This window comes from Cuculus canorus, chromosome 1 (assembly GCF_017976375.1).
Source record: "Cuculus canorus isolate bCucCan1 chromosome 1, bCucCan1.pri, whole genome shotgun sequence".
NCBI classification, from domain to species: domain Eukaryota; kingdom Metazoa; phylum Chordata; class Aves; order Cuculiformes; family Cuculidae; genus Cuculus; species Cuculus canorus.
The window spans coordinates 83,077,607-83,101,561 of NC_071401.1; the positions used below are offsets into that span (position 1 = coordinate 83,077,607).

The 23,955-nt window shown below is 43.4% G+C and overlaps 1 protein-coding gene across 1 annotated transcript in view; it reads left to right on the top strand.

Annotated features, from left to right (window-relative positions):
* PTCHD1 (patched domain containing 1) overlaps positions 1-23,955 on the top strand; it is a 46,514-nt gene that overhangs the window by 5,335 nt on the left and 17,224 nt on the right. The window contains exon 2 of the mRNA XM_009561080.2: positions 8,367-9,027. Within this exon, the coding sequence (XP_009559375.2) occupies positions 8,367-9,027 (661 nt within the window). The remainder of the gene's footprint in view (positions 1-8,366; positions 9,028-23,955) is intronic.

Genomic DNA, 23,955 nt, shown 5'->3' on the forward strand with positions numbered 1-23,955 from the left:
GACACAGGCAGTCAACTGTGGATCTAGAAATGGGTATAGTAGGTCTCCACTTTTTCTAGGTAGCTCTGACAGTAAAAACACGTCTAGGGAAACAGTCAACAGAACCAATAGTGAATTCTGCTAAAGAAAATAAAGCATGAAGTCATGTCTTTAGAGCAAGGCTGTAAGATGAGGGGAAGAGTCCTAATACAAGAAAAACAAGGGTGTGAAAGCAGCAGAAGTGCAAGCTTGTTGTCATAGCAGCACAATGCTGCAGGGCTAAAATGTATCTTATGCGAAAACAGATGAGAATTAAGATAGCAGGTAAGATCTGGGCACAGCCAGGGAAGAGGCAAGATAAACAGCAGGCTGCAAGGACAGCACGGAAGTACGTGTAGAAACCCCCTTAAGCTCCCAGTGTCAGCAGCAGCAGCTCCTTGGCGTGGTTCCTGCAGGTGAATTTGATCTCTTACGCAGCACCAGCCAGAGGCTGGAGTAGAAGTCCTGAAGTTGGCTGTGCCTGCAAGGACTACCACATCCGGCTGATCTCAGCTACCCACCTGCCCTGCTTCAGCAGTGCCAGCCACCCCTACCGGGACGGGGTCCCCCAACTCTCCCTCCCACCTCACACCGTGTCGCATCTCAAGCTGCTGCTGGCTGGACAGCCCATGCTAGGGACACCCAGCACCCAATGTTGCACCACCCTTCCTGCCTTGGAAGGTCAGACCTCACCTCCTGTCTAACAGAGTGTGCAGTGTTCAATACATGGCTAGATGTGTGAGATGGGGGATGTCACTCCTCTAGATGAGCCTCCAGGAAAAGGCAGCAAGTGGCAGGGCAGACGTCAGAGGTCAGAGACCTTCATGTGTCACGGCCACTGAGGCCAGGCCACCGGTACCCCAGACAGTGCTGCACAGCTTGGGGAATGCTGCCAGGGCTCCCTAGCAACCACAGTTAGGCTTCCCAAAAGCTAGAGTTGGATCTTGTCTTTAAGTTGGGGTTGACAGCAGGAGGACCTCCTCTCTCCTGTCGAAGGAAGGATGAGGAGCTGAGTCGTTAATTAATGCGGTGGGCTGTGAACTTGCAGATACTGAGATTTCCCTGCAGCGAGAAAGGTACCGTTTCTGACACTTGTGCTGAAGGAGCCCTTAACAAGAGCCTGCGCTGTGTCCCCAGCCCCCTGAGAAGCACTGTAAGAACGGAGAGGTGTTTATGGAGGGGTCTGGGGCACGTGGAGAAGGCTGCCGGCAGTGGAGCTGATGAAGGATCAGATCAGCCACAGGAGAGAAGTTTTCATCTTTTTTTTCCGCATCATGAAAAATTGATCTTGGAGACATGCACCCGGCTGCACAGAAGGGGTTTTGCTGCCTAGGCGTCCTGTCTCCCAGCAGCAGTCAGCCCGAAAACTGGAGTGGGCTTCTCTTGGTGGGACAGATTCAGGCAGAATTACCAGGGCAGTTGTCTGAATTAAGACAATATTGATTAGAAAAGGTTCTCCACTTCACATTAGAGAAGAAAAGTCGAATCTTAGCGATTTTCTGTAGCTACCAAGAAGGCACATGGAAATGTAAATGCATGTACATTGGCCACTTTGAGCACTAATAGTTCTCCTTCAGTTGATGACATGTAGTTTGAAGAATTTATTTACATGAAAATTGTTTGGAGAAAATATAATTCACCATTGCAAAAATATATAGCCTGCATAATTAGTATCTTAGCGTCTCTTCAGGAAACCTGATTGTAGGACTGCAAGAAAAATAGCCCAGCTACCCATAGCAGTCCTCGCTGCACACTCTCCAGCTGCAACTTCTAATGTTTATCCCGAGCCATTAGGATCTATTGGCTTCCTTCATCAGCTGCGTGGATGGTCTTCATCCCTCGGCCAGGCTGGTTTGGCCCAGCAGCCCCCTTTGAACCTTTGCCATGGACCCACGGTCTCAGACTGACAGCAGGGGACAGCCCCATTCAGGACCTCCTTTGTCTTCCCTCTCTGCACCTTCTTCTGATGAAAACACACTCTTAATAGTTTAATTCTGCCCATGTCTGCAAAGCTCAGAGTGTTTTCTTTCGGGAGTTACGCTGGGAGCTGTGCAAGTCTTTTCCCTCTTGTAACCCTTTTACGTTTTGACTGAGGCCATCTCTTGAAGTGAATAAAAAAAGCACTCTGCAAAGATACAAAATGCCAGAGATTACTAAGATCGTAGAAAAAGTGGGGAAATTTATAGCTATCCATAAAGGCTTTTTCTCCTCTTAGTTTTCCTTGACGCAAGTTACCTGTAAAAATTACTGAAAGAGTAAACCAGCTTCTAATGAAAAGGAAGCCTATATTTAAAATCATTGTCTTCATCCTGATTTCTAAACTTCATCTAAGTTTTCCCTCTTGGACCCCAAACAGTGATGAGATTTTAAGCAGTGATAGATAATGAGTTCATTCTTTATTTTTGAGCCTTCTCAGCCTTTCCTCCCAAATCTTGAAATCAGACTTCTTTTGATGAAAGCTGAGGTTTTTTAAAACAAAAAAAAAAATCATCAAGGTATTTCTGGCTCCAGGGCTCAGGCTAAAAACAAACCTGGTGAAAATGACAGTAAAAAAATTATAAGAGTGGGCAACACAGATTAGGATGAAGCTCGTTTTTAGTTTGAACCGTGGACTGAAAGAGTAGAGTCAAATAATAGCAACAGCAACAAAAAGGCAATATGACATTGCAAAGGTCTTGCCTCTGTGAGTAAAACATGTCTCTCTATGTGTGAGATCATTCACAATACAGGAGGACATCTGTATAGCTAGTTTTGTCTAGTTGGCCATTGATCGACTGTACGTTAAGTAACAAAGCATAGTTAAGTCTTTACAATGAGTGATGTCCCCTATAAAAGACCGCATGTCACTGCTCGGCAACAAAACCAAGCACAGTTTTGTGGTGTATGTGCTAAGCAGGATGTAGCTGTGTGCATCCTTAATATTAAAAATAGTGACTGCAACTCTGATCCAGCTCCCGTGGGAGTCAGGCTGGGAATAGGAGCTTGGCAAGACTAAAGTTCCTGGTGCATGTTGCTGTTGCTCTCACTGTGGAGTTATCTCTGAGAGCAAAGCTGTGCCACCAATGATGCGAGATGCGTGTAGGACACCAGTGGCCATCGGCTGGGTCCTCGTGCCTTGTACCCTTTGCCCATAGCTTTGATTGAGGTAGTAGATTATGTAACATGGGCTTAAAGGATTTCTGGGATTGGACCATTTTGCAAATGAATCAGCAGTTTCTAACCCCTCCCTGCTGGGATGGGATCTGTTTGCTTCACAGGAAGGCTGCAGACTTTTTTATTACCTGATTAAACTGACATAATTCCAGTAATACCTGCTCACTTTTGAATTAAAAGAAAGGACTTCTCAGCAAAGCAAAGGGGCTAGAGGTTTTCCTCACCTCTTCTTGTAGCTCCCTGCATCTTTTGCATGGACTTAAGAATAAAATCAAGCTTTCCTTTCTGTCCTGAGTATACATCTCTAAGTACAGCGCCTTTGCCTTCAGAGTCTGCTTTGCTGCCACTGCCGAAAGTTGTGCCAAGCTCTACATGGAGAAGAGCTGTTTCACAGAGCCCAGTGCAGGACTTGGCCATCCAGGACAGATAAACTGAGCCTATGGGGGACTCTGATTCCTGGCATCTGCCTTTCTGTGCCAGCAGCCAAAAGCAGCTTGAAGAAGTCTTTGCAGCTGCAGCGCTCTGAGGCTCTGGAGCAAATGATTTAGCCTAGGATAAGTGAAAGGATTTTAGGTTTTGCCTCCTAGCCTCACAAGCAAAACCAGCTGGCGGGGCAGTGTGATGACACCACATCTCATCTGTCAGCTGTGTCACAGGCTGAAATGTGGCTTGCCATAGAGATGTGAGACCAGTACAGCTCTCACCTGGAGGTTTTTGCAGGAAAGGATTTGTCTCCCAGTTGAAGCCATCTTTCCTCTCTGTCAAAAATAAATAATTGAGTGTGCATGTGATGTAGAGTAAACAAAGACCAAGACCAAGGTGTTACCAAATGCAAATGGCTAAAGGCTGGAGAAGGAGAAAACTCTCTTCTAGAAATCTCTGGCGTGGTGTGGGACGCACATAAACACCATTTTTGGAAGGGAAAGGGAACTTGCAAGTGATGGTCACCGCTTAAACAACAGTGAAAGGGGGAGATGGAAGTTATTATTTCATGCCTGAGCACTTTCAGGAAGAGTCTGCCACTGTGGCAAAGAAGCTTAGGTGACGCTGTGCAGTTCTCATGCTGCAGTGCTCTGGCATCTCAGCAGTAAACTGCTTTTTGGTTCCTTGCACTGTTAGCTAGCTGAAAAAAGCTGTGAGCAATGAGCAAGCAGTGCATGTCTCCCTTCAAGGAAAACCATTCATTCAGCTTTTGTTATTCCTCTAAATCTCTCTTTCTCCTAATAGGATTGGTGAGGATAAGAAAACAGCTGGAGAAATGACAATCTGGTGGTCAGTTGTTTGTCCCAGTACTAGGTTTATTCAGAATATGGTTACTTGATATTAAAATCTGCTGGACTGAGGAGTGCAGTATGCATTATACATCAGCATATTGCTAATGTTGTCCCCATCAGACAACAGCCTTTACCATCTCCTGTTACCAAACTGAAGTTCATTGAGACACCTCTGATGTACCACAGGCAAACCAAATTGCACATCCTTAATCCCTTGAACATGACCTTGTAACCTTCTAGACCTTCTGTTTTCTGTGGAAGCCAGTCAGCTGGGACTACAGGTGTGGGCTTTGGATGCAAGTGGAAAAATCTGCCTGGCCGCAGTTGAATTTCCAGCATGGCAGCAGAGAGGAGAGTGCCGTGGGACTGCAGCTCTCGATGGGAAGGAGCAAGCAGCCCCACAGGGCACTGGGTGTTACAGACAAGCAAAGGGAGAGACAGCCTGCAGCCATGCTGCAGCACAACCCTACTCAGTTCCAAGATGATAAAGGTCTGTTTTCTAGGATCTGGTCTGAAAAAAGCTAAGTGCAGGTAAAGTGATGTGTTTGTCTCCAGGCTTAAAGTCTGAGTCAGGCTTCCCAGAGCTGAATGCTTCAGTGCACTGATGCAGTGCGAGGCATATTTTGAAAGGGTGGAGGGAATGGCAGGTTTTTGCCCTCTCTGGTTGTTTGCCTCCAGTCTCAGATGAAATGTTGTGGCTATTGGCAAAGCTTGGAGTATGTCTCAGAGCTGCTCTAAACTGGACAAGCTTGCAGCAGGCTCTGGGGGCTGCTCAGCTGCCAGGATGCACCAGGACACAGAGCTGGCTGCCTGTTACCCTCTTTCCTGAAGCCCCATCGCTGGGAGGTATGAGGTCCCCCTGACACAGTGCCTGCCTGATCTGGCTCAGCACAGCCTCAGACAAAGCACCAAGCCGCTGCCACAGAACAAGCTCCCGAGTCTGAAATTATTGTTTCCAAGAAGAAATGAGTATTTTAGGTATGACATTTAGCTTCTAGCCTTCTGCTAAAGATGAAGTAAAAGCTGTGACAGATGAGGTTATTTTATGACCTAAATATTAAAAGAAAGTGCTTCAGATGTAGAAGGAAGCAAATGCAGCAGTGAGGCAGGGTAGGTAAATAGCAGCACACATTGTCTGATAAAAGTTGCATGACAGTTTAGCTTCTTCTGCATTGTGTCCCTCCATGGATCCTTTCTGAAGGAGTTGTATTGTAAATCTAATATAGCCAGAAAATTCCTTCTGTTCCTCCTGATCATCCCCAGCTGCACTTCTTTATATGACATCTGTAATGACATCCATTTGAATTTGTACCCCAAAACAGTTCTTGCAAAGCAGAGCTTCGCAGAAAAGCTGGAAAGACAGGAAGAATTTTCCATACAGGCTCTTTTCTTTGGCCAAGCTTGCAAAGCTTTTAATTTATTTTGTTTAAGAAGGAAGTTGTGCAGAAGCCCCTAATCTGTTGCACAGACAGTTATTTGTTCTTCCACCACCATTAATAATTTTCTTCTCACCAAAGCCAGGCATTATGTTCTTCCAGTACTGTAAAAAGATTTGTTAGTTCAGTTTATTTCTGAAGCCTATCTTTCTGGTGTCAATATTGAACTGTTGTTCTGCAGAAAATAAAAGCTACTCAAATTTGAGAAAACACACTCCGAATTGCTAGAGAAACAGTTTAAGAATGTAGACATTTCGTAATTTTTGCCTATCTGATGTCATGTCATCCTGAGGAACAGAGTCAGCTTCATTCAATTTCTAACCATCACAGACTGCACAATGTAATCACAAAACAATCAGCTTTGTAGTATCATATAACTTTTTGCTTTCTGCGAATAGGTCTGAAATACCAACAGAAGTCCCTATGACTATTTAACTCCAACAAACTGAGGTTTTTAGCCATGATTATTGAGTTCATCCATTGCCACCAGATGAGTGTATAAGCTCTACTGCTTTCATGTACCCCGTCTTCTATTTTTTTAATCAGTGTTTTCCTCAGAAGGAGGCAGTTCCATTAAATATCACCTAATCCCAGCCTCTTTGCTGGGCATAAGAGCCTTCTGCCCTCTTTAGATTTCAGTGGAAAACAGCATATGCAAGTAGAAAAAAAAGGAGTCATCTCCCTATAGCAGGTTTTCATTTTCCTGCTCAAAATCAGAAGGCAGAAAATAGCTATTCCCCCCTTAAGTAAAGAAATTATACTCATTCTTCATTTGGCTCTTCAGCTTCCTGGAAGAGCTGTGGTCTCCCTGCTTTGCAGGTGAAGGGGAACTTCTCTTTTATCAGCCCTGGTTGTGTTGCCGCACATTTGCAATGCTCCTACTACCATTTCCCTCAGTGTAAAAGGGACTAAAGGATAAATCCATGCAGTTCCACAGAGCAGATCTGGTGATTTGTTCCCTGTCCCCCACAGCAGCAGACTTGGCCACCCACACAACCAGGCTGTGCAGACTGCCACATTCAAAGGGTTATTGGGACCAGGCAGCATGAAGTGCGCACACCCCTCTTTGTCATCCCTACTGACTCCTCGAGGAGTTGTGTATCTCACTGAGCTGTGCGCAAAGCGTGTGCGCAGTGGCATGCAGGGGCCCCCGGCATTGGGGATGTCAGGTACCCCCTGTTGCCAGCTGGACAAAAGCAGAGGGACCGCCTTCCTGAACTTCATGGCTACCCACAATAAAGGACATCACAGCCGCAGGGAAAGTTTGCTCAGGCTTCTGGCAGTGGGTGACATTGACTTGGCCTCAGCAGCTTCCTTACGGAAAGTCTTGGTACTCTCCCACAACTAAAGCAGCACAAAAGGTTAAATAGTGATAGCAGTGGGCAAGGACTGCAAGGAAAATGTGCGAAAAAACAGCTTGCGCTTTGCTAAGGCTCTCAGCATTAGCAAACTCAGTATTGTACTTTTGAAAAATACTGTAACCTAAGCCTATACGAGCTATTCCCTTACTGTCTTTTAGATTTCTTGGTTCCTCTATTTTAACTAAAATGGATTCAGAAAAGGTTGCAAGAGCTGCTTATTTTTTTTTTCCAGAAAAGGGTGAAATTTTTCAGTCCTTCTGATGGTCAAAAATAACAGAATGCACTTTGGGTCAGAGCTCAGGCATGGCAAATTTCAGAACGATGCAAAACGGCTTACAAAGGAGGCTGCACTAAAAGCTGCTATACCAAGTAATAACCTGCAGGCCTTAAAATTAGGACCTTTCCTGATTAATACAACCGCTCAAAGAGAGAAGGAGAAAAGCAGTGTCGGTCTCTGCGATTGCTTCCCGCTCTTAGGGTTGCTGAGGATTTGATGGGGGGAAAGGGAGGGGAAAAGAGGGCAACTGAATTAATGCCAGCTATCTTATTCCTGCTGTGCCGACAGTCTCCGCACTTGGGACATGCAGCTGTGGCCTGTCCTTTACTAAGAGCAAGTGCTAGTCCCCTGCTGCTGCCGGCTGCCCGACTGCCAGCACATCCCATGCAGATGGTGCCCCTGGTCACATTGCTCTTCTGCCTTTTGAAACTGAAGTTTATCTGTTGAGAGAGTAATTTGGCAATTCCAAGCACAACAGTGTCCCGGGACGCAGTCGGGCTGCAGCTGTCCTTTTTTACATTCGCCTAGATGGGTAGAAAGTAGAGGCCTGGGGTTTTTGATTTTGCTTATTTAGAGAGGCCAAAAGGCAGAGGCATATGGCACAGGTGCAAGTCACGCACACCGGCGTTATCAGCAAAGGATGTAGGGGAATCATACTGCTATTTTAATGCATGCTTCCCTTTTTTTTGCAATGAGTGTGCTATTAATACTGCAGCCACCAGAACTTTCGTTGTTGTTGCTTAGATCAAATAGGAAAGGGTTGGAGGTGATGAGCCGCTGTTGTTCTGGCTGCTGCTGTGCGAGATGAACTGATAAATAACGTGTGTGATTTCTCTTTCCCTTGTAGTTGCACTCTGCTGTGACCAGGATCCAAGTTCAAAGACCTGGTTTCAATTACACGTTTGCCCATATATGTATCCTGAACAATGACAAGACATGCATAGTGGACGACATAGTGCATGTACTGGAGGAATTAAAGGCTGCTCGTTCTTCTAATCGAACTAATTTTGCAATCACTTATCCAATTACTCACTTAAAGGATGGCAGGGAAGTGTATAACGGGCATCAGCTTGGTGGGGTTACTGTGCACAGCAAAGACCGGGTGAAGTCTGCAGAAGCCATTCAGCTCACCTACTACTTGCAGGCAATCAACTCCTTGAATGACATGGTGGCAGAGAAGTGGGAATCCATTTTTTGTGACACTGTTGAACTTTTCCAGAAATCCAACAGGAAAGTCAAAATGTATCCTTTCACTTCTTCTTCGCTGAAGGAGGATTTCCAGAAGACAAGCAGGGTGTCAGAACGCTACCTGATCACAAGCCTGGTCCTTGTGGTCACCTTGGCCATTCTCTGCTGCTCCATGCAGGATTGTGTCCGCAGCAAACCCTGGCTTGGCCTGCTGGGATTGCTGACCGTGACCCTTGCCACCCTGACTGCAGCTGGGATCATCAATCTCACTGGTGGGAAATACAATTCCACCTTCCTGGGAATCCCCTTCGTCATGTTAGGTAACTATCTCCTATCTCCTGTCTTTTGTGTGTTTGTGCCTCCCTGACGCATATCGCAGCAAGCAGAGAAGCATCACTGCATGATCCCAGCGCCTCCTCCCTGCAATACTGCCCCATGCCAAATCCATTGCCTCTTTTCCTATACTGTTTGTGCTGTACCGGGATGTTAAAATCATGCCTGGAGCTCCAGTGTGATGTAGTGCGCTCCTGCAGGACATGCAAGGAACAAGAATGTGCAAATGCCGTGCCTTGTGCAGAGAGAGAGCCCAGCTGCTGCTTTTCTGTGGATGTTTGATTCTGGTTTTGGTGGCCAATATTAGAGGGAGACCTTTACAGAGGTTCCTGTGCCACAGTGACAGCATCAGCTGTGCCACCAAATCAAAGGGGCTGTGCGTGTTGGGCATTTAGAAACCACTGGGTCCTTCGGAGAGCAGAATGGTGCTGTCCTGGCTTGGCAGGCACCTGTCGGTGGGATAGGGGTGGTGGTCAGTTGGGGGTTGCGTTTTTCCTGAAGCCTCTTTGCTGGCTGAACAAACATAGAGAGGGTTTCATACCCCTGAGGTGGAGAGTTTTTCCTCCCCTTGTTAGGTTTGGACCCGTCCGGTTAGTGCCGGCTCATCCCGTCGTTGAGGGCTGCAGAGAGAGTGGCATTAGCCACACATTGGCTCTGATGCCAGCAGAGGTGTCGTCATCTCCCTGGCTTTCATATTGCCTTCACTCACTGTGGGATATAGGGTGGTTTGGTTTGGTTTTATTTTGTTTTCCTTGAGGGTAGGAAAGAGGAGGAGAGAAGGGCGGTCAGCCTGCTCTCGACCTGAAATCAGTGCTCTCTCTGGCTGGCACCAGGATATTTCTGGGGATGCCGTTCGTTTTATCCAAACATGCAGGAGGACTACACGGGAGACAAAACAAGAGCTCTAGAGACCTCTCAGCCTCTTTGTTTGTGTTTGGTTCATAACCAGTATGAAAAGCTTTGTGCGCTGTAGGTGTTTAATATGTCCTCGTTCATGCCGTTATTCATTTGTGGAGAATAATACATGCATTGATTTGATCACAGCTTCCCCAGCTGAAAATCAGTGCTCAGTAATACTTAAGGTTTCAAGTGTAAAAGTGTCTCCGCTGACTTAGTCACATCATATAGTGATATGACACGTTTCTGCATTGCTATTTTTATATCCAGCTCCAGGTTCCTATGCCATGCCCACACTGTAGCTGTGGTATTGTTGTACTTTAATTAAAGACCATGCTTCAGTGCATCGCACTACCAGTTAACGTAGAGAATATATTCAGTGACGAAGAGAATGCGGCTGCATTACATCGGCACTCATTTTCAGATGACATACGTGAAAATTAAACTGTATCGTAATCTAGAGGAAATACAGCTAGAGAAAGTCAGAGTCAAAAGAAGGCTGTCTTACTGACTTGAGTCTTGGTTTCTTATATGGGTTTTTATGCCTGTGCATGCATTATAAAACTAAATTGGTCAAACTAAGTAGTATATTTGAGATATAATATTACACAGGAGGGGATTTCCAGATGCGTTGCAAGAAAAGCAGTCTAAAGTCCAGCCGTATGAAATGAAAGTACCTGAAGAAAGCAACTCAAAATAATGTAATTCAAGCTCTGTTTAGGGATCAAAGCATCTGCTCGCTGGGACAACCTTTTAGATCTTTAATTCAGCAATAGTGACTATGCTGAGCCTTGAAATCCTTGAAGACTTACAGATAACTATGAGAAGTGTCACACTTCTATTTTAGTGCTCCTTTAAGTGTCAAGCTGTATAGCCAACTCTGCCTCTTTTTTTTCCTTTTTTTTTTCTGGGTGGGTTTTTTTTTTTTGGTTTTGCTTAGTTGAAGCATTCCACTCTTAAAAGGAGTAAGTTTCAAATACGCAGCTCAGCTCTCACTGTGAACAAGTCAAGACAGCAGCCAAATTCATGTGAATCTTTCCTGTTTCCCCAGCTGCATAAAACCTCCCAAGGGACAGGAATATCAACAGGTGAACAGAAGGCACTGAAGACATTCTGGAGTTTTTAATGAGAACTGTTTTCAACCAGCAAATAGCTAGAAAGGCAGGGCTTCCTTTTTTCCCCTGCGGTACAACAAAGATTTAGCATGCGTTCAAAATCTATTTCATTGCTGTTATGCTGGTTTGCCTATAAAGGATGCTTTAACTCAAGGTAACTGAAGGCTGGAGACACAAACCACCCTCCATTACACCCTGCTGAACTACTTCCACTTAATTTCAGTGACCATCAGATTAGATCATAGATTAACTGACCTTTAGAAAGCTAAAGGATTTCTGGCTAACAGTGTAGCCCCGTAGCTATTACTCATAATCTCATGGCTAAAAGCAAAAATTAGATAGAAAAAATGATTACGCTGAACACATTTCAGGCAAGGCCCCTTTAGTAGTATAAATCATTAATGAAGTTTCTGCAGTTTATAGCAGCAGAGGGTTTTTTTAGCTTTTTGTCAGCATCACAGAGCCAAGGTGGACAACACACACTCTCCACACATCATCTGTCACAGGACAGTATTATATCTGTCCTAAGAGATGCTTCTCGCCCTGCAGTTTGTTTCCTCCTTGGGCTGCTTTCCCCTGTTCTTAACTGTGCTACCACTACAGCATTTGCATCATGTCTAGTCTGAATTCCTCTTTCACAACCCAACTGTCCTCCGTTTTTACCCACTTTATCTGGAAAACCATTTATTTTCTTTGTGTATTTGGGACCACTCTTGCTTGCCCAGTCCTCTTCCCTTTCATTCCAGGTTTGCTCAGACTATTCTTACCCAACTTCCAGTAATCTTCTTGCTTTTGGCAGCTTCACATCTTCCGTGTAGATCGTTGCCTAAATCCAGGCGCAGGATTCAGGCAGAGGCTTTCGGCAGCAAGCAGAGTAGGAGGATGATTTCACATATCTTGCATATGGCACTCCTGTTCATACATCCCCATATGACATTCATTTTTTTTCTCAGCAGTATGAAATGGTTGGCATTTGGTTGGTGGCACATGGTAATTCACAGTTTCTTCGTGTCACTTTCTACCCTGTTTGCACAATCAATTATTCCAGCCAATACATAGATGTTTGCCTTTGTCCTTGCTCATTTATAGCTTATTAATCTCACAGAATTTCTCCTGTTCACTAAATTCATCTTGAGACCATCACTGCTCTTCCAAGATGAAGTCAGCAATGTTTTGCAGTTCTCTGCTTTTTCATATTTTCAAGAATCACTTTGGGAGTAGTTTAAATAGTTCAGCCAGTCCCAAGCACATTCTAATAATTTAGGTAATATGTCTGCAAAAGTACTCTTTTCAATGTGTTCTGTAATACTCTGTTTCATTCAACCTATTTTCTGTGGTGTCTCTCCTGCACCAGGCACTTCCAAGAACAAGCAAACTATAGTGAAGGGTACCAGCTCCTGTAGGTTTTGAATCCTCAGCTTTTGCATCAATAGGACAAATTTAAGTTACTAAATTACCGTGACTGCCCAAGTTGCACTCCTAAGCTCAGGCTCTGTAAGTGTGGGCCAGAACATCTTTTGCCTACTCTACCTATTAAATCTGACATACTGGTTTAAACACTTCATGCTTGGGATTTAATCACCTTCATGGTAGTTTATTCTAGTTTATTTTACTTTTTAATTAAAGAGGGTTACTGTAACTCAGCTCATGAAAGGTAACTCATTAAGTCAGAATAATTCAGTCATTGATGACTGTGTCTAGCCTGAGTATGTCACTACCATGACAATTTTTATATTCTGGCAGGTTTCTCTTTGGCTTTCACCGGTTGCTAACTGAATGGCAGTAATTGAAGCCAAGAGAGATGTTGCCAGAGACCTCCTTACCCAGCAGATACCAAAACAGCAGACATCCCCTTTGGTCACCGGAGGTCCAGCCGTGAGGATGAGGTGGGGTTGGAGGCTGTACCTGGCAGTGGTCCGAGTCCCTGCGGAAGGGCTGTGCTGGAGAAGAGCTAGCAGGGGGCAGGCTGGCTGCAGCTGCTCTCTTCTCTAGTGATATCTTGTCTATTCAAACTGGGGACTTTTCTTCTTTAGATCTGGATTTATACAGGTACTTCTAACACGAAAGTGAAGCCTAAAACCTGTGAAACTTGGCAGGCTCCCACTATTCATCTGGACATGTTTTGTATTAGCATATGCCTCCATGTTTTTTTAAAACTATCATCTGCATTTATCAGTGTGTAAACATGTAATTTAAGGACAAGATTACTCACATGCCTGTTTCATGTGAAGTACTTTGCTGAACTAAGACTATTCACTTTTGACCCTAAGAATCAAAAAATTAAATTTTTCAATTCAGCTGAATCTAAAATAGCTGATTTATAGTGTCAGCTGGAAAGCAGAATTAAAATTATGATTTCCTATTGCCTGCTCCACTAAAAACTACAGATGTTTGGTCTGGCAGAGATGCTAACGTATTCATCATAAGTTTCTCTTACACATTAAATGCTGTTTAATAACTGCCAATCCTTTAAAAATACCAGTTCTCTCAAAAAACCAAATAAGCCATTGGACAACAAGCTGGCTGAACAAGTTTTTAGTGTGACTTTTTTTACCTCCCAGAGGTGGAACACAGCATTTAACTTAGAGACTCAAAAGAAAATTGCAATATTGCCCTTTGCACTGAAGAGAAAACTAGCAATCTGTTTCCTATTCCTCTAGAAACTCCTACAGCTTATTCGGGGAGAGGCAGCTCTCTTCAGCTGCCAAGTTCGTGAAAAGCATCGGCTCTGTGAAATCACGGTGGAATGCCAGGCGCTGCCAGATACGGGCAGAGACGCAGGGCCAGCTCCGCGGGCTTATATTTAGCCTCCGATGCTGGCAGGGGAAAAACCAGTTAGCAGTTACAAGAGCAGCCTGAGCTTGCAGCTTTCTGTAAACAGAAACTATAGCCAGTCTTGTGTGACACCCGACAAAATGGGGACAAATGCAAATGCCTTTTCTTACCACCTCCCTCCATCCTTCCATAACATCCCACCCTGTCGGTATGCCCTTCCTGGGAAGAAAGAAGAGGAGAATGGTCAACAGAGCAGGTCCAGGCAGGAACAACTGGGAAGAAGCAGGTGGAAGTGTTGGGCAGGACCCTGGCAGGGTCCTCCTGAGGTTCAGTCGTGGGAGGGGAAAGTCTGGAGGAGAAAAGCTGCACAGGACTACATCTAGTAGGAGGCGACATAGGAACAGGAGACGTGCAAATGTTATGGGAGGTACTTGGAGGTACTAGAGCTTGCAGGAGCACCTATCATATGCAGAAAAGTGCTGATTGCTTCTCACAAAAACGTTTGTTGGATGCACACCTTCCACATGGCTTACCTGGGGGAGAGCTGGGCCGATGGAGAGGTGAGCTGAGATGTTGGCACAGGGCCTTTATGGATACAAAAAGTTGGGAGTGAAAAAGGTGGGATCTGAGTTCAGAGGCAGTTGGGAAAGAATGTCGGAAGGAAAATGTTAGGAAAAAGAACAGGTCACTGGTCTTGATGATGAGAGTGAAAAGCACAGGAAGGCAGTGAGAGGATTGCTGAATATTAGGGGCCGTGAAAGCAACACATAGCTAAACCAAGCAGGGCAGCTAACGACCAGCATGAAAAACTTGAGAGAACAAGGATGCTTGCCTAGCACATGCCAGCACAATGCAGTTCGCTGGAGCTGCACCTTGGTGCCAGTAAGGGGCCCAGCCCAGCTCCTTCTTCGGATTTCTGGAATAATACGTTGTTAGGGAATTGCAACATATGCCAAATTTGTACACCCTAAAAGTATTCATTATCCTCCCTTATCAAGGACCCAAGTGTTTGCTATATTCAATAGACCTGAAGTGTCAACACTGGTTATAGAGACAGTTTCAAAGAGAGAGAACCAGCCCCTCCACCGGTCTCCCCAGTGTCCTTCAGTCCACACATAAAGGTAGTACACACGTCAGTGTTTGATTTTGTATAGTACTTTTTCACCAATTTTTCTGTTGTCAGTTAATAAAAATGTGAAGCTTACTGAGTCTTTCTTGTTTTAATTCCATGAGCTAAGCTTTCTTGCTTTCCCTATCTGGGTGCCCCTCTGTCATCTCTTTGTGCTGGGAAGGAGCATTTCCTCCCTCAGCTGGCTGCCTCAGCTTGCTGCCCTCTGCCTCCTTCTCCTATCTCATCCATCTCATTTGCAATCTCCGGCAGCCTCCTACAGCAAGTCTCACCCATCTCCCTGCTCCAGGCCATGGCATCTTCCTGATGCCTGCACAGTTCTCAGTATCTTTTGGTCCCCCTGAGCTCCCTTCATCTTTTATTCTGTTCTCCGTATTCCTGCCAGGACGTCCCATCTACCATTTTCTTGGAGTTTTTTTTTAGTTTACCTTCTCTCCTGTCCTTTCCTCTCCTCAGTCACACTGATCCCAGAGCTCCTACCTTTTTCCCTATTTTCTTGAATAACTTCCTTGGCTGCCGAACAGATCCTCACCATACCCTGCAGCTGTATCTCAGCTACTTCGGATTTCCCAGTTTTCCACCATTCATCCTTTGCTTTTTCACACTGCCAAAGGACTCCAAGAGTGCCCAGAAGTGTACGTGGGTTTTTTTGTCACTCCCATCTGCTCAGCCTTCCCAGTTCAACCCTGTGCAGCTCAGTTGTACTCATAAAACATTTTGTGTTTTGCTCCTTTCATTCCCCTTCTAAGAAGTAAATAAAATTGTCTGGTTTTACCTACCATGAGCAGAATCCCAGACATATGATTTTCCTGGTCATTCCTTTTTCCTCTCCTTTGTCACACCTCAGTCCTTCAGTCTCTTCCTGAGCTCTCTAAGCAGTCGTGCGTCTTCTGCAGTCCCTCAGGCATCACCCAGCATTTCTGTTCCTCGTGGGGAAGAGTGGAAGTAGTCCCCCAGACCACTTCTTCTTACTCAGTGCACCAATGAGCCTTCTCACCAAAGTCAGTGTTTTCCATCCAAAGGCAAGGTGATGAACCACCTCCTCCACCTGCTGATCTCCCTCTCTCCAGTTCTACTGAAGGAAGATGCCACAAGCCCTTTGAGAAACTCAAACACCAACAAGCCACTAATGCACGGGAAAGAAATGAACAGGCTTGAAATACAAATGGTGGCAAAAGCATTTTAGACACTTGCACCAGCCCTTTCCCATGCAGTGCAAAAGTAGGAAGTAGAGCATGCAAAAGGCTACATGCAATGGTGATGCAGACAACGTGTCCATGTTCCCCCCTCACCGACACAAATCTCAGTGAAATCCTTGCAAGCATACAGGCTTCTTGGCCTCAAAAGAGTGTCAATGACTCAGTAAATATAACACCTTTTGGAAAAAAAGGCACTGTATCTGTAGGGAGTCTGTCCAGAGAACAGTTTAATATTGAAACCAAGTATTGTACAGTCATTGAGTAAGATCAGTCGTTGCCTCTTGACTGGTAATGCTCCAATATATGCTCATCTCATATGAAAACTGTGTTGCAGGTGATGCAGTGCATTTAATGAGCTTTCAATGTGCAGGCGGTAGTACAAAGATGTACTTTTACTGCCTGCATTCTTTTAACTGCACAGAAGTCAGTGCGTGCAATGGTTTAATGGAAGGGCTTGTCAAGAGAAGTCCCAGACAGTCAAAGGTACTGGTAATTTGGCTCCAACATCCTGATTTTCTTCACGTAGTGAAGTCGCTCAAGAGAAACTTCCACGTATATGAAAATATGTTGGAAGTTCACGTTAGAGAAAAGAAGCCTTTTACTATGTATATACATGTAGGAAGTATCTATCTGTATGTCTATCTATATATCTATATGTGTGAATATATATATATGTGTGTATATATATTTTGTGGTATAGGTTGCATGCTGGACTCAGGTGGTCAATGAAGAACTGAGGAAGGTCAGCAGGAACTGATGTGACTTCATATTATATCTTTCTTTGAGAGAGATGGTGCACATTTTGTGCATCTACTAAATGACATCCCCCAAGCAGGCAATAGTCAAGAGTCCTGTATGTCGGGGAGGGAGCCTACCATTTTCAGGTCATGCATGAGACCTCAGCATTCTGGCAGAAGACAATGACAGAGATGGATTAAATGAAATTGGAATAAGTAATGTCAGGTGTCTGGGTGCTTGGTGGAAAGCCCAAGCTGAGTTTCAAATTTGCAATGATTTTTCTTTTTTTTTTTTTTTTATAGTAGAAAGAATAGGTCTTACGTGCTTTAACTGAAGTTCTGCAGCTTTTTGAACATTGTGTTTCACATATGTTTGATCTAGACGTTATATTATGAGTAAAAGTAATGGCAAACATTGCTTAACCATGAGAAATTAAGGATATGCCTGAGATGTTCTAGTTGTGGTTTTCTTACTAGAAAAGAGGAATTTGAAGTGTGGTAAACTAATGCATATTCCACTAGGAAAACACACCTGAAGCAATTCATATTTTGGCTTGTGGGCTTAGAAATTTTAAAGAGATTTAAAACATGATTTTGCCTTGTATACTCACTGTGTCTTTGTTTTCAGGAACCATCATGTACTATATGTCACTAGGCTATTCTGCAACATGGTAAACATTAACCTTGCCTGGAAGGTTGCAGGTAGCTTTCGTTTACCTTTAAGTAACTTTTTTACACAGCATGCATAAAATCTGTGAAAAACTCACTTTGTGGGGAAAACCAGTTTGCAATTTAGTCTGCTGATAGGAATCTAAGCATCTCATATGCAAGACAAGCCCAGTAATACTTAACATATAACTCTACGACTAACCACCACCTTGGCAAGTGAGGCTTGAGGTACAAACATCATGGGAGACCTTAGTCTTGCTGGCCACATCTGTTATTCTTTTATTATCCTGACATCATACTCTCCCATTCTGTGCAACTCCGCTGGTGCAGAGGGTGGTCCTGGTTCCCCCTGTGCACTTCGGGGCTGTACCGTATGCCAGCAGTGGTGGTGGGCAGCCACAGCCTTATGTCTTCCTCCTCTGTGCTGCAAAACTAAGCCTTTCTCCCTATCTCTTCAAATAATAGCTTAAGCAGGACACTGATTCCTGGGGGATTTTCTAGCGTTTCCAATTTAAAGACTGCAAAGAGGCATTACTGAGAGGAGCAGGAGACTCCCAGGCATGGAGACACTTTGAAGGGCCGGCAGGAGTTAGAGGCTCCCCTGCTGTTTACCCCAGAAGCACTGGCTTACACATACAGCACAAGTCTGGCTGAAATGCTTTCAATTCGGATCTGCACAAGGTGTGGGTAGTCAGCAGATGAGTGCACTGTGCAGACATAAATGTTCCAGCAGCTAAAACCAGATTTCACTAACGCTCAGCTCCTTCTGTTGCACTGAACGAAATATGACTTAACTTTTGCCAGGTCTTCCACAAAACGAGAGGAGAGCAAGTCACACGTTTAAAGAGAGTTGACAGCCTGGTATTTAAATGCCAAAACGAGCCCTTACTGGTTCCTAAGTGGAATTAAATATTCACTTTATACATAAAAGTAGATTTTTGAATCATAACTTGCTTTGCTTATCTGCTGTTCTCAAAATAAAAGAACCACTCAAGTTTTCTCTCAAAGATATTTCTGTTTTTAAAATTTGCTTATCTGACATTCTTGCTATCACTATGACAACAAAACTTTGAATATTACGTTGGTTCAATACTAAAAGGGGGTAATACAAGCAAAAAAACAGCATTTTCCCAGTGCCTAAATCAGTAATTTTTACTCTCTTGAAATCAGTGGCACTGTTCAAGATTAACCACGTACTTGCTGAATTACCCATGTGATCATTATTATGAGTCCATTGATTTGGACTGAACTTGGTATGGTTTAAAAAAATAATTTGAAAATGCAATATTGAGTGAGAAGATGGCTTTTTTATAAAGAATAGCTTTAAAATAGGCATACTTCAAAAATAAAAAGCGGTGAACCACGTTACTGCTATTGCTGATTAAGGATTGTGGTGAAGGCTAGGACTGTGAATGCTCAGGCATTGTTTAATTCTACTTATTTAAAATACTTCTCCTTCCCTTTGTTTCTTTTGCCCTTATGCAGGAATGTCTACATGTGTTTTGTGTATGTGTCAGTATTTCTTCAGAGCTAGTGATATTTATGTAGAATTATTTTCATTTCAATAGTAATATGTAGATCATGCTCTTAAAATTATCTTGTGATTTGTACCATTTTCTGAAGCTCATTGTTACTTGTTTGCCATTACAAAAGATAGTATTGGGGAGTTTATAATTGGGGTACATAATGTACCCCAAGCATCGCTGACTGTGTCCTGACTGTTTAGAGTGAGATCAAGAGTGTGAGGGCGGTTTGTTTTTGTCAGTGTATTCTTTGTGCAAATGTGCATAACATTGTAGTATAACTCAGAAAGGGCTACACCTGACCAAAACAGACTGTTTCACAAAGATCTAATCATAGAATTGTAGAATCATAGAATCATAGGATAGTTTGAGTGTAGAAACATAGAAATGGTAGGATATTATGGCAGACATTCATACCAGCAGTCTGGGATCAAAATTACGTTGGTGCAGCAGATCGCTATGAATCTTACGAGCAACCTAGCCCTCTTTTAAGCTGTGCTTGACAGCGCTACACCAGACCTAAATGAGGTATAAACCTGATGCTGGATTTCCAGACGCACCCTGTTTTCCTCTCCGTGCACTGAGCCATTTGAGGGCAGGCTTAACAGCCTGGAGAGCCTTTCTTCAGGATCTATGACTTAACAGTAACATTGTGGACCCATAGCGTGAAGTGCAGAGCACCAGCTGAAGATTTCTTCTCTGTGTGCACCAACCAATACGTTGTGTTGTACAGGGACAATTTCTCTTCTTCAGTATGTTTCTGTGGGCGCAACTGCCCACAGCTGTGAAACGCAGCAGATACTAGGAGCGTATTCTCTTACTTTGTTGCCAAGTAGATGCAGCACAAAACACAACTTTCTCTTCAGAGACTAAGGTAAATTTTTTTATATGGTGTCGTTGTGCCGAGATGTTTGTGTTTTGTATCCTGGTAGTAAGCTGATGAATAGATGGACATGCCTGGGGCTTTCTGACTGGGATGGCCGATGCAGGCATAAGCAAGGCTGAAGAGATCAGCCTGACAATTAAGGGTGAATGGCGAATATTTAGATGTAAAGCAATCCCAGAGATGGGTCTGCTGGTGTCATGCTTAGATGCCTAGCAGACTGACATATCCAATTTCACTATGTTTCTCTGTTGGGAAAAAAAAGTCCCAAGTCAGACAGTACATAGTTACAGTTAACAGGCATAGTACACCTTATTGATATATGTGTAAAATCTTGTAGTCTCTAAAGCAGTAATTGCAAATATTGAACACAGCAGCATTGTCATCATATTTTTGAGGTATGTTGTCATATCTGTAATCCAGTTACAACACAGGCACATAGAGCTGTGTGTTTCAGGAGGTAAAGAAAGCATTACAATAGGCACAGCCTATATTTGTACTGATTTATCCCATCATGTATCACTCTTCATATGTTCTTCTTAATTCAGATACCACACCTGCATACGGCCTTAATGCTTACTTGCCCTTTGAACACATGCTTGGAGGTACGAAGTGAAGTCACCTTGTGCTTGGGTGGCTGGGACTTCACTCACTTTGCAAATGAGGACACATTTAAGACTACTCAAGCCCTCGCTCCCTTTGCCACAATTCTCCTGAGCTAGACACTGGTGCCTGGGAACACAGTTCATCACATGAATACCTCATAGGATGTTAGTCTCCTATAGGATTTTACTCTATACTGTGAACTGAGATCCCAGAAATACTCAGGCAAGTGTAGGAAAAGAAAATAGGATTTGCAGTGCATTTTCTTTGCTCAGCAGAAATGTTGTCCAGGGATCCTCTTGTCCAGGGACGGACAAGTCTGCCTGTGGTGGGATGTCTGATGATATAGACCCTCTTTGAGGTCTGATATTCGCACAACAAAACAGTAACATTGCAGCACCATTCATGGACCCCAAAAGTAGACATCAGTTAGAGTAACCTACTGTTTGTTGCAAGAGCATGCCAGCAATGATTTAACTGTTTAGTTCAACCCATGCCAATAAGTCTTGATAAACTCATTGAGAATTGTCGTGTAAGTTAGGCTTGGTGCTAGTTTTGTTTGCATGCTGAAAGATCTTCCTTACTGCAGTATTTTATTATTTTAGTGAGAACAAAGCCAGAGGTTTGCTTCAAATTGATGCAAATTCTCCCACTCTCCCTGCATGTTCAGTAGCACTTTGAACTTGCTATATGTTCCATGTTAAAATTGTGGCTGCTGGGAGAGGCCATATGAGGCAGGTGGCGTCTTTAGTCAACAACTGGTTGATTGCAACTCCTGTTATAAAGGGAGTCTGGATTAGCAGTTTCACTTGGCTTTTCGGAAGATGGGAGCTGATGAGCTCACTGATCTATCTGGGAAAAAATAAGTCAGCAGGGGGAAATTATCTCAGCCTTTTTGTTGACATTACTGTGGAAAGCAATCCCAGAACTGAGCAGTGTACATTGTTATATTTAATACTGTCAGCTAGGAAAATTCATTTCACCTTCATTATATCATATGTTATTACAGGTATCATTTTGGAAAGGGCAATTCTTGCATTGTGGTTCTGATCTCCCATGTACTAATTTTGCACAAGTGCAGTTCTTTAGACCTCGCCTGCATTGGCAGCAAGCTGGGATATGAATTTATAGCATCCTAGCTATTTCATATTAATTCATCTGGTGTTTGTCTCTGCAGATGATATTTCATTCCACTTTGAATGTGAATCGAGCTGTCCTTCACAGTTTTCCACAAAGAAAGCTGGTGCGACATAGCTAGTCCTCTTTAAATTCACACACTTTTTCACAGCACGCTAAACTCTTCTTGCAGACAAGTGCTCCTATTCAGCGGGATGATTTCAGGCTTAAATGAACCTAAGTGAGACACTATTTGTCCAGCTGAACAGATAGTGTTACAAGGATGCAGCCATTGCAATACAAGCAAAAACCTTAAATCAAAATCCCGACTTAACCTCGGTAACTCCATCAGAGCGTGATTTCACTGCAGGTTTTTGCCTACACAGTTTACAAGGCTCCCATACCTCCTACTATGACTCATTCCCAATTTCAGCCAGTCTTTTGTGACGTCAGTGTCAGGAAGAGATTTCAGATTAAAAAGTAACCCTTAGAAAAAAAAAATTGCTGATGTTTCTAGTCCCAACCATTCCTTTAATCCAGTTTAAACTACAAACAGATTAATTAGCAGCAAAGAGGGAGCAGCACACTTTGGTAGGAGAGGGTAAGCAGTGCCTGAGGAGGGGGAAACACCCCTTAACCCAGCTTTGCTGCTAAAGGAGTCTTCCCCTTTAGGAAGACAGTTTGGTGCTTTATTAGTCTTAATTCTGGCAGTTAATGGGTAACATACGTACTGGTGCAGCATTCAGCCTCACTGAGGTGGAGATCAATCATCATTAGTGTTTTGTGTAGCACTGCATTAAAATGGGATGAATAACATTAATTACCCCTGAAAAGCGACCTTACATACGGAAGGCTGGAACTTCACAACCTGTAAGTGAGGCTTTATTCACAGAGAATGTATCGATGTATCAAGCACACATGCACACACGCAAGACCTTCAAAACAGTAAGAACAAAAGAAAGGAGTTCCACAGCGTATCCTCTGCTTTCACAACTAGGTAAAACGACAAGAAGAACCAAAACATTGTTCTCAGTCATTCCCCCTACTTTCTCTTACAGAAGAAGTCCATTTGAATACCCGGACCTCATCTTATAACAATAAGATCAAAATGTCACATGATTTTATTGCAAAATTGAACATATCCCTTAGTCTTTAAACAATAAAAGCAGGCAGCAGTCTTTGTTTTAGGGAACCAATGAAGCCAAGTGAATAGGCAGCTTGTCTGTGACTCCGGTGACCTGGAGGTCACTTCACTGCCCTCCCACAGGCTCTGGGGCTGCTTTAAATCCCTTCGCTCCGCTCTGCTTCAGTCCTGCCATTTGCCAGGCAGGAGTGGAGCCAACTTTACACCTGGGCTTCTGATGCTCATTCATAAAGGCCTCTAGCTTGAACAGGCATTTAGCAGGTGAAAGGATTAATTTCTTATTTGAGATTTTAAAATGGTACTAAAGATAACGTTTTAAGTACCTGCACATAAATGGTGTTTAAACTGACGTAAAGAACTTGATAATTTGCCTTAGTTTCCACAATTTCTACAAGTGTTTTTTTTTCTCTGATGCATACTGTGCATTGATTTTGCAGAGCAAACGTGTGATTGTAAAACTTGATCTTGAAGGAAAGAAATGACTTTTTATAGCATTTTCAGGATGCTCATAAAAACACTGCATTTAAGGTAGACATAACTTATTGGGTTTTTTGCTGGTATTGTTATTAGCTTCTAAAATGAAAGATAGCCCACCTCAGTCCGTAAAAAATTTAAGCTCCTCGGAAATAATTACTGTTTTCTTCATTTTTTTTGTCTACAAAAGCCAAAATTTCTGCCTTCAGTCATCTAAGACATGTGGTAGCATTTCCTACAGTGCAAAGTAGTAGAAAAAAAGAATAAGGAAAAAAATATTTTAGTTGCCATTTTCTCCAGTGCCTTTCTCCTATTCCCCTAAAATTTTCCTCTGCCCATTCAGAATTTCTTTTCTTGAAAAAAAATCCCATCTCTCCCCATACTCTTTCTTCTTAGCTCATGGTTGTACAGCCTGACTATAGGGCATGACCAGTGAATCATAAAAGCAAATGTCAACAGGAAAAGATCTCAGTAACCCATTATCTATTTGAGTTCGTATTTATTATTTACTGAATGACTGTGAAGAATGAACAAATTGCTCTAAATCATTACATATTTTTTGCTAAATCGCTAGTAAAAAGGGAAAATCAGTTAAAGCAATTACAGAAATTATTTGCAAGGAAAAATTGCCTTCTTCTCATTAGTATTATA